This window comes from Hyperoodon ampullatus, assembly GCF_949752795.1.
Source record: "Hyperoodon ampullatus genome assembly, chromosome: 7".
NCBI classification, from domain to species: domain Eukaryota; kingdom Metazoa; phylum Chordata; class Mammalia; order Artiodactyla; family Ziphiidae; genus Hyperoodon; species Hyperoodon ampullatus.
Genome location: NC_136920.1, coordinates 109,923,803 through 109,939,494, shown reverse-complemented (window position 1 = coordinate 109,939,494; position 15,692 = coordinate 109,923,803). Strand labels below are relative to the sequence as shown.

Here is a 15,692-nt window from a genome sequence, read left to right as displayed (position 1 = left end):
GTGTTTGTGTTTTTTATGTTTTTTTCCCTGTAATTCATTTCTAATCTTATAGCGTTGGGGTCAGAAAAGATGCTTGATATGATTTCAGTGTTCTTAAATTTACTGAAGCTTGATTTGTGACCCAAGATGTGATGTATCCTGCAGAATGTTCCATGCACACTTGAGAAGAAAGTGTAATCTGCTGTTTTAGGATGGAATGTCCTATAAATATCAATTAAATCTCTCTGGTCTATTGTGTCATTTAAAGCTTCTGTTTCCTTATTCATTTTCACTTTGGATGATATGTCCATTGGTGTAAGTGAGGTGTTAAAGTCCCCCACTATTATTGAGTTACTGTCGATTTCCTCTTTTATAGCTGTTAGCAGTTGCCTTATGTATTGAGGTGCTCCTTTGTTGGGTGCATATATATTTATAATTGTTATATCTTCTTCTTGGATTGATCCCTTGATCATTATGTAGTGTCCTTCCTTGTCTCTTGTAACATTCTTTATTTTATAGTCTATTTTATCTGATATGAGTATTGCTACTCCAGCTTTCTTTTGATTACCATTTGCATGGAGTATCTTTTTCCATCCCCTCACTTTCAGTCTGTATGTGTCCCTAGGTCTGAAGTGTGTCTCTTGTAGACCACATATATATGCGTCTTGTTTCTGTATCAATTCAGCAAGCCTGTGTCTTTTGGTTGGAGCATTTAATCCATTCACGTTTTTATCAATATCATGTAATTATCAATATGTATGTTCCTATGACTATTTTCTTAATTGTTTTGGGTTTGTTTTTATAGGTCCTTTTCTTCTCTTGTCTTTTCCACTTAGAGAATTTCCTTTAGCATTTGTTGTAGAGTTGGTCTGGTGGTGCTGAATTCTCTTAGCTTTTTCTTGTCTGTAAAGCTTCTGATGTTTCCATCGAATCTGACTGAGATCCTTGCCGGTAGAGTAATCTTGGTCGTAGGTTCTTCCCCTTCATCACTTTAAGTATATTATGCCAGTCCCTTCTGGCTTGTAGAGTTTCTGCTGAGAAATCAGCTGTTATCCTTATGGGAGTTCCCTTGTATGTTATTTGTCATTTTTCCCTTGCTGCTTTCAATAATTTTTGTCTTTATTTTTTGCCAGTTTGATTACTATGTGCCTTGGCGTGTTTCTCCTTGGGTTTATCCTGTATGGGACTCTCTGTGCTTCCTGGATTTGGGTGGCTGTTTCCTTTCCCATGTTAGGGAAGCTTTTGACTATAATCTCTTCAAATATTTTCTCGGCTCCTTTCTCTCTCTCTTCTCCTTCTGGGACCCCTATAATGCGAATGTTGTTGTGTTTAATCTTGTGCCAGAGGTGTCTTAGGCTGTCTTCATTTCTTTTCATTCTTTTTTCTTTATTCTGTTTTGTGGCAGTGAATTCCACTATTCTGTCTTCCAGGTCACTTATCCGTACCTTTGCCTCAGTTATTCTGCTCTTGATTCCTTCTAGTGTAGTTTTCATTTCAGTTATTGTATTTTTCAATCTGTTTGTTTGTGCTTTAATTCTTTAAGGTCTTTGTTAAACATTTCTTGCATCTTCTCAATCTTTGCCTCCGTTCTTTTTCTGAGGTCCTGGATCATCTTCACTATCATTATTCTGAATTCTGTTTTTGGAAGGTTGCCTATTTCCACTTCATTTAGTTGTTTTTCTTGGGTTTTATCTTGTTCCTTCATCTGGTACATAGCCCTCTGCCTTTTAATGTTGTCTATTTTTCTGTGAATGTGGTTTTTCTTACACAGGCTGCAGGATTGTAGTTCTTCTTTCTTCTGCTCTCTGCCCTCTGGTGGATGAGGCTATCTAAGAGGCTTGTGCAAGTTTCTTGATGGGAGGGAGTGGTGGTGGGTAGAGTTGGCTGTTGCTCTGGTGGGCAGAGCTCAATAAAACTTTAAGTCTCTTGACTGCTGATGGGTGGGGCTAGGTTCCCTCCCTGTTGGTTTTTGGCCTGAGGCGACCCAACACTAGAGCCTACAGGCTCTTTGGTGGGGCTAATGGTGGGCTCTGGGAGGGCTCTTGCCAAGGAGTACTTCCGAGAACTTCTGCTGCCAGTGTCGTTGTCCTCATGGTGAGCCATAGCCACCTACCGCCTCTGCAGGATATGCTCCAACACTAGCAGATAGGTCTGGTTCAGTCTCTCCTGGCGTCACTGCTACTTCCCCTTGGTCCTGATGTGCACACTACTTTGTGTGTGCCCTCCAAGAGTGGAGTCTCTGTTTCCCCCAGTCCTATCAGAGTCATGCCGTCAAACCTCGCTAGCCTTCAGTGTCTGATTCTCTAGGAATTCCTCCTCCCATTGTCGGACCCCCTGGTTGGAAGCCTGACGTGGGGCTCTGAACCTTCACTCCAGTGGGTGGACTTCTGTGGTATAAGTGTTCTCCAGTCTGTGAGTCACCCACCCAGCAGTTATGGGATTTGATTTTACTGTGATTGTGCCCCTCCTACCGTCTCATTGTGGCTTCTCCTTTGTCTTTGCTTATGGGGTATCTTTTTTGGTGAGTTCCAGTGACTTCCTGTTGATTGTTCAGCAGTTAGTTGTGATTCTCATATTCTCGATAGAGGCAGTGAGAGCACATCCTTCTATTCCCCCATCTTGGTTCAGGCTCCAAAGTTACCCTTTTAAAGAAATATTTCAAGATTACAAAAAAGTACCTTTTTTAGATTAATTAATTTATTTAAGCTGCTCTGGGTCTTAGTTGCAGCATGCAGTATCTTCATTGTGGCATGCGGGATCTTTTCGTTGCAGCATGCGGGGTCTTTAGTTGTGGCATGTTGGCTTCTTCGTTGTGCCATGCGGGCTTTTTAGTTGTGGCATGTGAACTCTTAGTTGCGGCATGCATGCGGGATCTAGTTCCCTGACCAGGGAATGATCTCAGGCCTCCTGTGTTGGGGAGTGTGGAGTCTTACCCACTGGACCACCACGGAAGTCCCTAAAATACCTTTGAGCAAAGGATAATTTTAGATTTATTACAGTAAAGTTGCAAAGTTAGCATTTCCATCGTTTCCCTCTTATTTGCTGTGGTACATTTGTCAAAACTGGGAAACTGAGGCTGGTACATTACTATTAACTAAGCTCCATACTTTATTTGGATTTCACCTTCTTTATCATTAATGTCCTCTTTCTGTTCCAAGATTGAATCTAGGGTGCCATGTTGCATTAAGTTGTCATGTCTCCTTAAGTCTCCTCTGCTCTGTGACAGTTTCTCAGTCTGTTTTTGTATTCATGACCTTGACAGGGTCCTAGTCAGATATCATGTAGACTCTTCCTCAGTCTGGGTTTTTTTTCTGATATTTAACTCATGACTTGATTGAGTTATGAACATTTGTAAAAAAATACTGCAGAGGTGGAGTGCCCTTTTTAATTCATTTTAGTGGGTACATAATAACTATTTGATATCACTGGTGATGTTCACCTTCATTACTTATGTTAATGTTTGCCAGGTTTCTCTATTGTAAAGTTGTTATTTTACCCTTTCCCTACTCTCTTCTTTGGAAGCCAGTTACTAAATCTAGCTCACCTTGAAAGTGGGGAGGCAAGGATTAAGCTGCACCCCTTAGAGGGGTGGAGTATCTGCATATATTATTTGATAGTCTTCTGTGAAGTTTTGTCTCTTCTTTTCCATGATGTATTTATTAAATCATTTATTCAGATCAGTATGGACTCATGCATATTTTTTTATACTTTACCACTTTTTTCCCCATTTATATAAAGGAAGTTATTACCCCCACCAATTGATGTTTGCCTTCATGAAAGGCTGAATATTCAGCCTCTAGGTTGCTATTAAAATTTAAGTTAAATCACCATGAAAATAAGATAACATAAGAAAGAAGACTACATGAAATTACCTATTTGGAATTTAAATGATCAAAATATACATCTTAAAAAGGAAACTACAGCTTTTTTATTAGGTTGGCATACACCAGGGCAGATAGGTATTTGTTAAAGTACTTAGATTACCATTTTTCAGTTGTCTCTCTGGTGATTTTCATGAAATATATAAACCATACCTGTAGTAAATAAAGATGGCTTACTTATGAGTTCAGTGCTTTAAATAAACTCTAGTGCAGCCAAGCCTCTTTATATATATTTAAAGATAGAAATATTAAACAATTATAGAGAAATACCATACTAAAAATAGTTTCTTGCCTTTATATAGGTGTCTGATCAATTAATAGCTAATATCCTTGAAAAAATAAGAATCTGGCGATATTAGTATTTACATTTGGTTTAAGAATAGATTTATGAACCTGTTTTGAGCAACACAGGTCAAAGATTTTTGCTCAGTTTGTTAGTTTTTAGTTTAAGGACAAAAATCTCTGTGAGGCAAATATGCTGGTGTATTTGGAAAGATACCTAAATCTGGAATTAAATCCCACCTATAATACTTCATGCTGTGCTCTCTCAGATAAGTCATTTAAACCCTTAGAGACTTAATGGTCTCATGTGTAAAATTGGAATAATAATAGAAATACTTCCTTACTCTATACAGTTGTTATAAGGATTACATCAGAATGGTAAAGTACTATGCAAAGAAATGTGTTAATGATTTTTATTATTAATTATAGTCTGGGTACCCTGGGATTCAAATTCTATGAAAAATAGTCCAAAACTCAGTAATACTTGTTTTTCAGCAGTTAAAAGATAGATAAGTAAGCTTGCCAATTCACATGATAGCATATGTCTTTAAATGTTACTAAATTCTAGTGCATCATTTAATTACTAATAATGCATATCAAAGCATGTAAAAACTTTTTATAGTCATTAGAATCATAACTAATAATTTTAAAATGAAACTTTTTCTCTAGTTAATGAAAGTCATATTGTGGTACAAGCACTGAGGCTTAATACAATGTCAAAGTTTACATTTGCTGATTGCACTCGGTTTGATGCACTGATTAAAGATGTGTTTCCTGGAATTAACTTTAAAGAAGTAGAATATGATGAACTGAATGCTGCATTAAAGCAAGTCTTTGAGGAGGCCAATTATGAAATCATATCCAATCAGGTAACTGTCAAGAATACTTCATAATATATTGATCCTTTCTCCTAGTTAATTCTTTATTAAGTATCTTTATCTTTTATCTTTCAACTTATCTTTCATCTTTCAACTTAAATCTTACTCACTTATGGAAGCCTTCCCTAATTTTCAAGTCCAAATTAGGTCCCCTTGCTATGTGCTTTCCTTACCTTTGTTGTATATACATATTTAATGTTTAGTTGCACACTTGATTAATATTTGATTAATATTAATATTTGGTTCTCCTGCACCAGATAGTATTCTCCATGAAAGGTGGGATCCGTGTCTGTTTTACCATTTTATTCCTAGTGCCTGTTACGGAGCCTGGCACATAATAGATCCATCATATGTGTCTTTGATAGTTGATTATGTATGATTTAGTTTAACTTTGACAATTTCTTAGGAGAACTTCACTTTAGTAGGTCTTTTTATGTAGCACAAATACATGTTCAAAATGAATACATTTTCCTCAGGTTTTTTTTTGGAGAGAGACAGGGTATAAGTGAATGAATGAATTAGCAAAGTGAATAAAATATTGAGTATATTTTATTTGAATGAATGAGTGAGTGAAGACAATAGTGAACATATTGTATTGTCAACTTGGAAAGCATGCTTCTTTTTTTTAAAGAAATATGAATTTAAAGATCATGTAAATATATTCAGATTTATTTAGTAATTCTTTTATTTAAGGCTTTATCTTCCACTGAAGAAATAAAAGGCTTAATTTATGTTTGAAATAGAACAACTATTATCGAATGAGAGTAGAACTGTGTATGATTGTACACTATAAATCATATATGAACATGTTTCTTTTCTACTAGATCAAGAAGGCTTTAGAATTGTATGAACAATTACGCCAGAGGATGGGAGTTGTTATTGTTGGTCCAAGTGGTGCTGGAAAATCAACTCTTTGGAGAATGTTAAGGGCAGCACTTTGTAAAATTGGCAAAGTGGTAAAACAATATACCATGAATCCCAAAGCTATGCCTAGACATCAATTATTAGGCCATATTGACATGGATACAAGGGAATGGTCTGATGGTGTTTTGACAAATAGTGCTCGCCAAGTAGTTCGAGAACCTCAAGGTTGGTCTCTATGTGTGATTCATTGATTTATTTAATAATTTTTAGAGGATGATAGAGGTTGTCTATAATGCTATCCTTTTCAAGTCTTATACATGACCATAAACTGCCATATAGTGATCTACTTTGATATTTTACTTTGGAGGGGTGAAGACATGCTATCATTTTTACCTGTTACTCCACAGCAACTTTTATTATAATAGAAACTCAGAGTATGGGTGAAGCATAGTTTACAGCTAGATTAATTTACTGAATAAACATAATATCTTTGATTGCTGAACTGATATTACAATACCTCATAAATAAGCAAGATAACAAGTTTTTATTTGGGATTAAAATTGGTATGTGTGTCTGAACTTATCAGTTTGAATACAGTGCTTTCAATAATTTTGAAAATTTGAGTCATAAAATAGTAGACTTTCTGGTCTAAATTTTTTGGCTTGGTGTTTAACAGAATTCTTGGTCAGACTCCCTACTTTTTGTTAGATCATAATTTAATTAATAGTTGTTTTTCTAAACCAGAGAATGAAATGTTTAGAATGTCAGATATTGGAAGGAATTTTCAGTGTATAGTGTCTTCATTTTCAATGTAGTTGATATTATCACACTAAATAAAAACCAGATATACCTGTACTTGGTTCTCACACTTTTATGGGTGATATTTTCTTCTTTGAATTGTTTCAAAGGTCCAAGAACAACTTGAAACCACTTTCGTTTTAGGAAATATATATTAAAAACAGTTTGTTTTGGAAAGACTTGTGTACACAACTTGTTCACTGCTTCTCCCCTCTGAAGTAACCTTTTTATATATCAGAGAAATTTGGTGGTGGTGTATTTTTTATTTCTCATGTAGGACACTAAAGGGTAGGTTTCTCGTATTTTCTAAAAGTGCTATTACATACCAAGCATTCATACATTCTAATGACATGGTAGAATACAAAAATCTAAGGAATATCTCACAAGCTTGTGGAAATAGAAATACCTAGGTCTTGCAAACCATGTTTTCTTTTACTGAGATTCCAGTTCTGTATGTTCATAGATAAATAGAGCCTTATTACAGAGTATATAACTGGGTCTCTGACCAGCTGAGCCAGGATTGCCCATGGGTTCTCCACACATTTGTATTGTGTAAATTCACATGAAAAATTTCAACTTGTTCAACTTTTTGTTCTTTATATTCGGCTTCAGAAGTATAAAATAGGGCTTCCTTGGTGGCGCAGTGGTTGAGAGTCCGCCTGTCGATGCAGGGGATACGGATTCGTGCCCCGGTCCGGGAAGATCCCACATGCTGCGGAGCAGCTGGGCCCGTGAGCCATGGCCGCTGAGCCTGCGCGTCCGGAGCCTGTGCTCGCAATGGGAGAGGCCACAACAGTGAGAGGCCCGCGTATCGCAAAAAAAAAAAAAAAAAAAAAAAAGAAGTATAAAATAATATGGAAATTACTTCTAAAGAATAAGTGATAATTATTTTATTCTTTATTTTTAATTATTATCATTGCATTTATTTTTATCTCTACTTTTTTTGTTTGAAAATAGATGTCAGCTCATGGATAATCTGTGATGGTGATATTGACCCTGAATGGATAGAATCTCTGAATTCTGTTCTGGATGATAATCGACTACTCACTATGCCCAGTGGAGAAAGGATTCAGTTTGGCCCAAATGTTAACTTTGTATTTGAAACTCATGATTTAAGTTGTGCCTCACCAGCCACAATATCTAGAATGGGAATGATCTTTCTTAGGTGAGAGCATTTGCATACACTATATTAGAATATTCTTCAATTATTATTTTGGTTTCACAGCTAAGTGAAATAAGTGATGTATGGGTAATATGTGAATATTTGTTTTCCTCATAGAACTTCTTTTTGTTTGTTTGTTAGGTTTTAATTCATTCAGAGAGTTCCTGTTTATTGCAGTTGAATTATTTCAGCAGTGTAGTTGTATCACAATTACTAAATAATTATTTTTTGTTTACTTAAATGAAACAGCAAGTATTTAATTTGTTTTCTTTTTTCTATAACTTTTATTTAAATATTATGATTGAGTTCAGAGAAGTTTTACAAATTGGAAACCTCTTTACTTAATATTTTCTTTCTTCAGTGTATTTGGAAGAGGCTTGAAGAGCAAAAATAAATAACAAATTGATTTTAGATTTCATATACAGTAGTCTCATACTAGAACATGGATATTTGAGCCAGTTTCTTCCCAAAATGAGTAATTAGAAAGTTTTCTTTTACCTTTTGAATTTATGTTTTAGAATTTGATATTTATCGGTCTATATAAAGTTCTCTACTGTTTTAGAATCATTTGAAACCATTTTTGATGTTATATGGCACACGATAGGGTTATCAAGTTCATTCAGATTGTTTCCAAAATTATTTAATTGCTTACTTCTTTGATAATATTGTAGGAAACAGTTATATTAAACTAGCCATAAACTCCCAATTAATATTTTGAGGTATTAATTATTTAAAAAATAATACAGCATTGGATTTATAGCTTTTATAGCAGTATCTCACACAATTTATCTTATTTATTCAATGTATTCTTATAATCTTGTGAGAAAAATAGGATAAAAGGGAAGTTTGTCACTAAATTTTAAAATATTTATTGAATGCCCATTACCTATATGATGTTAAGTTAGGCATTTTAGGAGAGACAGCAAGAAAGGAGTAAAGCTAACAGTTATGAAAGGCTTATATTTATGAAGAGCTTGTCTTTATGGAGCATACGTTCACAAAGAAGATAATATAAATATAACAGCAATTATAATATAAGCTAGAATATAAATGAAATAATGGGTAAGTAGAATGCCATATTGTAGAGCAATATGCCTGTATAGCAGCATGTTGCTGTAGAGGATTTGAACATTGTTGGTGAACCAGATATTGTTTGCGAGAGGCATAATGAATATATATGATTTCATGTAAAATACAAAAACATATTAATTATTTTTAGTTGCTTTTTGATTAGCTTTTATCTTAGTTTTAGGATTTATTCATTTCTTCAGCAGATATTTGCACTTGCTATGCAATAGGCCAAATGAGGACCTTTTAATAATGAAAGAGAATGCTATTAATTATGCTGGGATAACTGATATAAATCAAGATTGTCTTAGACAAACCAAGACATGTAGTTGCCGTGGGCACTGAGGAGATACTGTGACAACAAAGTCTTTATTCTGAAGGAGTTTATCATCTTTGCTTTGTCTATTTTGAGCTTATCAAATGTAATTTAAATATTTACCTGTGATCTTTTCATTTTTTCTTTTGCTTATTAAACTGGTTAGAAATATGGGAGGAGAAATTTAGGAACTCAGTATTTACTCATGTTGCTGTGAAACACTGATAGAAGATGGGAAAAATGATAAAATTGTGAGCCCTTGTAACTTCTAAAATTATTAATTATGAGTTGTTTTTACTATAATTTTTATAAATATGCAACATAATTTTGAATAAGATGTCTATATTATGTTTAATTTCAATCATTGGATGTTACTCATATAATTAAATGCTTTGCTAAAAAATTATATTTTACTTTAGGATGATCTTCTAGTTTCAGTAGTGGCATGGGAATTTAGGTGTTTGGCTTTTTTGGGGACAGAGAAAAAGAAAAAGTACTTTTAAAGATCTGCATTAAGATGCAGTGCAACTTGAAGTTTAATGTGCATTTGAATCACCCAGGGATATTGTTAAAGTGAAGATTTTGCTTCATTAAGTCTGGGATGGGACTTGGGATTCTGTAGACCACACTTTGGGTAGGAAGGGTTTAGACCACTTTTTGGCTAACTTGTAGATGTGTAATTCTTCTTTAATCTATACTTTTAATGATATAGATGAAATTTATTTGCTTTATTTTATAGAAAATGACATGTATATAATATATATATATACCTGTATGTGTGTATATATGTAGAAGTAATGTATACACACAATATGTGTATATATACACACATACATATACGGAAGTAAATAAAGTGAATTCTTATATACTAGCAGATAGAGTACATGTGTAGAATGTTTATTGGAGCAGATATTTATTTTGAAAGTAAATTCACAATTTCTTTCTAAATAGTTTCTTATATGTTTGTTAATGTGTTTCAGTGATGAAGAGACGGATCTTAATTCTCTGATAAAATCTTGGTTGAGGAACCAGCCTCCTAAATATAGAAATAATCTTGAAAACTGGATTGGGGATTATTTTGAAAAGGCTTTACAATGGGTTCTAAAGCAGGTAAGATAATTATAATATTTCATAATTATTTAAGCAAGAAGTATAATGATTGAGTGTTGCTTACATTTAACTGCCTTTTAGTATAAGAGCTCTGACAGAATATGAGGGTGGAGTGAGGGGTAGATGTCTTCATTGCTGTCCCACTGTATTTCATGGTATAACTTTTTATTGTGTTAGTCTTAAAACACTTTAATTCGTCCATCCACGATACCTTGCACTGCTTGACTAAAAATCTTGAACATTGGAATGCCTTTCTAAGTTTTACTAGCAAACCCATCTTGCTGTCACATTTTACTGTGTCAATAAATATCTGCATATATGTCATGCTAAAAATAATGACAAATTAATACTAAAGTAGAGAAAGAATGGTGAGTTATTTATAACATTATTAAAACATTTGTTTATTCAACAAAAATTTACTGAATATCTAATAGACGCCCTAGACAAGACTTTGCGAGGCAAACATTAACAGGACAATCACTATCCCTGTGAAGGGTTTGTCTCATGGGGAAAAATGACATGTAAAAAGATAATCACAATATAACAGGATGAAGAGAGTATTGCTGCCTTCTAGGAGAATTTTTAAAAAGGAGATCACATTTAATTTTGAATTTGAAGCATGAATAGAAGTTTAGCGTGCAAAGAAGACAATTTTCATGTATCTACATGATTTTTTCAAATTTTCTTGGTTTTTCTTTTATGTCATTGCTTTTATAAAAAACATGAACATATAAAAATAGAGGAAATAAATAACAATGAGGGATTTTTTTTTAAAGTATCTGATTATTAATCTGAACTTGATTTAGAGGTCAGTACTTGGGGTTGAACAAATCACGTAGAGAAATGGCAATCTCACTTTAGTTTTCTAAACTTTTTTTGTAAGGATGAATGATGGAGGAATAGGGATTTGGGAGGAAATGACACAAATGAGAAAGGTTTTCCTGGAGACTTCAGGGAAGAACCACTGCCACCAGCCCTCAGTATGACTGAGCTGTCTACCTCTTTGTGCTTCTGCAGCAATGTACTGTGTCCTTCAACTATATTATAATTGCTTTCATTCAACTATAAGCACCTTGAGGGCAAGGACTAAGCCTGTTATAGTCCTTGTTGTATCCCCAGAACCAAAGTTTGTTAATAACAGAGTAGTGAATCAGAGTACATGAGCTTAATTAAACACCTGGTGCCTATGTTTGTAGCACCTTTTCAGTAGGTGTGTTGTTATTTCATTAATATAAAACATACAGAGCCTAACAAGGCTCTCCAGTGCAAATACCTTGAGGTCATCTACTTTCATGCTGTTAGTGTTAGAATGAGAAATATAATACTAGATAGAATGTATTGAAAAAAAGGGATTTGTGACTATAGAAATGATAACAGGATAAGATTATTAAACCATAGAGTGGATACCAAAGATTCAGTTAGAAAATAAACTAATTCTGTTCTGAGGTCAGTTCCCTGTTATTTTTTGAAATTTTTTTTATGTGTTGAGTGTTCCTTCTTTCTTTATTCTGTGCTTTATTCACCATGTTCAGATTCTGAGAGATATACTATAATGAATGCTCTAGTCAAGTGCCGATTTTATTTATAACTAGAGCTTTACTTTCTTGTATTTAGCAAATCAGGCAATCTAGAAGAAAATATGTAGGTTTCCTTTATCTTGTCTTTAAAGCCTAGAACTCTTAGTATGGCCTAAGCCATTGGATTTCTACTCATCTCCTCCCTTTCTCCCATTTTTCTACCTATTTCTCCATTCTTTGAAAAATATTTATTATGCAGGCAGAGTGCTTTTTTAAAAAAAATGTAAGTTGGGTCGTTTTATTCTCTTAACGTTTAAAGGCACTGAAAATAAAATTTGCACTCCTTACCATGGCCTATACAGTTGCACATACCCTGGCCCTTGCCTACCTTTCTGACTTGAACCGCTCTTCCTTTGCTTACTCAGGCATAAGCGTCTTTTAATTCCTTAACTACGCCGGTGGCTTACTATTGCATATGCTGTGTTCCCTGCATGTCAGATAGATCTCATTCTTTTAATGTTAGCTTAAATGTCACCTTTTTCAAAGAGACCTTGAGCCCTCAATCTGAGTTATCCTTTCTCAGAATACACTCTTCCTCTGCTCTATGGCTTCTGCCACAACGTGTTAACCATCTCCTCTACTAGACTTGACTTTCATTAAGACAAGTGCTCTGTTTAATTCACCTTTTTAAAAAAATACCTAGCACCACATACAGATCCTAATGCATAATTGATTCTCAGCAAATACTTAGAGAAAGAATGAGAACACTTTCCCCTTCTAACTCCCTGGCAGTTACACAGGGCCCCAGAGGTCCACAGATCAAAATCATCTACACCACCGGAGTCCAAAAGTTTCATTTTAAAATTCTGTGTAGAGAAAAAGTTCCAAATTGTTTTTAAGCCTGCTTTTACTTTTCTTTCTTGTCCAGAGCCATTAATCTAGGCTTTGCCTCTAGCTTCTTTTCTATCAGCAAGAGAAAATGAGGGACTATTACTTTTAGACCAATGCTCATTGATTTACCTTTTTTAAAAAGTATTCTTCAGGTGTAGGAAGTAAACAAACTGTGTATCTATTTGAGGAATCCAGCACTTTCAGCTAGAAATACACAATTGTGTTTTTATGTTTACTTTTAATTTTCAAAGTTTATATATATAAATTGAAATCTAAACTTTGTATAACTTGAGAAGGGGGATTAATTTAAAGATGATTCTTGAAAAGATAAGTAAACATCAATCTCTGTATGGTTCTAATTTACTGGTTAATATTTACCTTTTGTCTGTAACATGGATTTTAATCAACAGAATGACTATGTGGTAGAAACAAGTTTGGTTGGGACTGTGATGAATGGTTTATCACATCTACATGGATGCAGAGATCATGATCAATTTATTATTAATCTCATAAGGGGGCTGGGTGGAAATCTGAACATGAAGTCACGTCTGGAATTCACCAAAGAGGTAATACACATTTAAAGCCTATGTTTAGTCAACATTTTTTGTTAATTTTCATTGCTCCTTGGTATAGAACTTTAAAATTTTGAAATTATGCATTTAATACAATAATAATGCATTTATGTACAGATCTTCCTCGAATTATGATGGGGTTACATCCAGATAAACCCATCATAAGTTGAAAATATCCTAAGTCGATATGGGGAGGGGGAAGGGTAAGCTGTGACAAAGCGAGAGAGAGGCATGGACATATATACAGTACCAAACGTAAGGTAGACAGATAGTGGGAAGCAGCCCCATAGCACAGGGAGATCAGCTCGGTGCTTGGTGACCGCCTGGAAGGGTGGGATAAGGAGGGTGGGAGGGAGGGAGACGCAAGAGGGAAGGGATGTGGGAACAGATGTATATGTATGACTGATTCACTCTGTTATAAAGCAGAAACTAATAAAAAAAATAAAAAATAAAAAAAATAAAAATAGAAAGAGTATTTCAACAACAACAACAACAAAAATAAAATATCCTAAGTCGAAAATGCATTTACTACACCTAACCTATCAAATATCATAACTCAGTCTAGCCTGTCTTAAAGTGCTCAGAACACGTACATTAGACTACACTTGGGCAAAATCATCTAACACAAAGCCTATTTTATAATAAAGTGTCGAATAGAATGTAATTTCTTGACTGTTAACCCTGGTGATTTTGTGGCTGACTGCCCGAGCTGCAGTTTGCTGCCACTCACTGCCACTGCCCAGCATCACAGGAAGGTATCTTACCACATTATCGCTAGCCTGGGAAAAGATCAAAATTCAAAGTATGGTTTTTACTGAATGCGTATCACTTTGCCCTATTGTAAACTTGAAAAATCTTTAATTCGAGCCATTGTAAGTTGGGGACCATCTGTATAAGTACATAGGTACATATATACTTATTTTCTCCTTTGAACTAGTTTGTGATATTTTATGATATTAAAATTTTATAAAATAATATTTAATAGGCTAAAGTTCTGACTATACCTTTTTTGTTAGGTATTTTTGATACTTAGCTATGTAAATAAATATAATTATTTTATTCATTTTTAATCTTAAAATAACATATTTTTAATCATTTTTTTTAACCAGAAGAGTTTTAGCAGTTAGGAATGCTTGGTTGGAGTAATCATTATAAATCTTTTCTTTATTAAATGCAAATGTATATTTCAGCCACGTTTATAAAACTAAATTCTACATATTAAGGAATTTCTTCCTATTGGCCTCTGTTGAAATAATTGAACACATATTCCTTTGGGTTGGCTCCAACATTATGTTTCTGCATCTTTATCCTTTTGTTTCATTGATATCACCATTTATTGCTTTCTCTGTTCTGTTTTTCTTTCCATGGCTGTTCTGTTGCCTCTGTTACCAGATGCTTCTCATTGCTACCACTCAGTGTCATATTATATGCTGCTTTTAAGCAGAAATTTTATTGCCAAAGTTTAGAATAAAGCTGTTGAAGAGTGGCATTAGGGGCTAACTCTCTGCTGTGTATCTGTGCAGATAACAGTTTTTCGTGTAAGAAAGAAGAACAAGTTGAGAGCAGTGGTGGTGACAGTGGAATGTTCAGTACCATAATGTACTGGAAATGAAAGGTCTAGGAGTCCTGCATTGTACAATTTGTAATTTAGTGTTCATAAGAATTCAATTAAAAGTTGAATATATTTATACAACATATGTGTGAGCCAGATGACTTTTATTTGCTTAAATGATCATTCAGAGAGTAATGTTTCAGATAAAATGTTACTATAATTATTAAGGATATTAGGTAAGTTTAGTACATGTGAACTTTTTTTTTTTAAAGTAAGATGATTCTCTTTGGAGCATTTACTTTAAAGAATTAAAATTTCACATACTCTGTTTGGAGCACTGTATGAAAATCTATCACAACTTTTTCCTCTTAAGGTTTTTAATTGGGCACGAGAATCTCCTCCGGACCCTCACAAACCAATGGACACCTACTATGACTCGAGTAGAGGACAATTAGCATCTTATGTACTGAAGAAGCCAGAAAACTTGACTGCTGATGATTTCAATAATAGCCAAACTCTTCCAGTCATTCAGACTCCTGACATGCAACGAGGTCTAGATTATTTCAAACCTTGGTTAAGTTCTGATACTAAACAGCCATTTATTCTTGTCGGACCAGAAGGATGTGGCAAAGGGTAAGAGTAGAAAAATGTTAATCGAGGTGCATATTGTGGATTTATGCTTCTCTCCTGTTTTAAAATGACTTAACAGCTTTTGTTACCTTTTTTTTGGTTAAAGTAGCATTTACATGTTCATGAAGAACTCTTTATTGTCACTACTTGTAAAGATAATATGACTATGGAGAAAAATATGCCCTTTTTTCT

General features: G+C 34.3%; 1 protein-coding gene across 2 annotated transcripts in view; it reads left to right on the top strand.

Annotated features, from left to right (window-relative positions):
* The window catches only part of DYNC2H1 (dynein cytoplasmic 2 heavy chain 1), a gene marked incomplete at both ends in the record, with an annotated part of 362,190 nt that overhangs the window by 77,743 nt on the left and 268,755 nt on the right, over window positions 1-15,692 (top strand). For both annotated transcript variants that reach the window (XM_079708170.1, XM_079708169.1), the window contains 6 exons: window positions 4,812-5,011; window positions 5,845-6,109; window positions 7,640-7,847; window positions 10,209-10,338; window positions 13,157-13,312; window positions 15,244-15,503. In XM_079708170.1, the coding sequence (XP_079564296.1) occupies window positions 4,812-5,011; window positions 5,845-6,109; window positions 7,640-7,847; window positions 10,209-10,338; window positions 13,157-13,312; window positions 15,244-15,503 (1,219 nt within the window). The remainder of the gene's footprint in view (window positions 1-4,811; window positions 5,012-5,844; window positions 6,110-7,639; window positions 7,848-10,208; window positions 10,339-13,156; window positions 13,313-15,243; window positions 15,504-15,692) is intronic.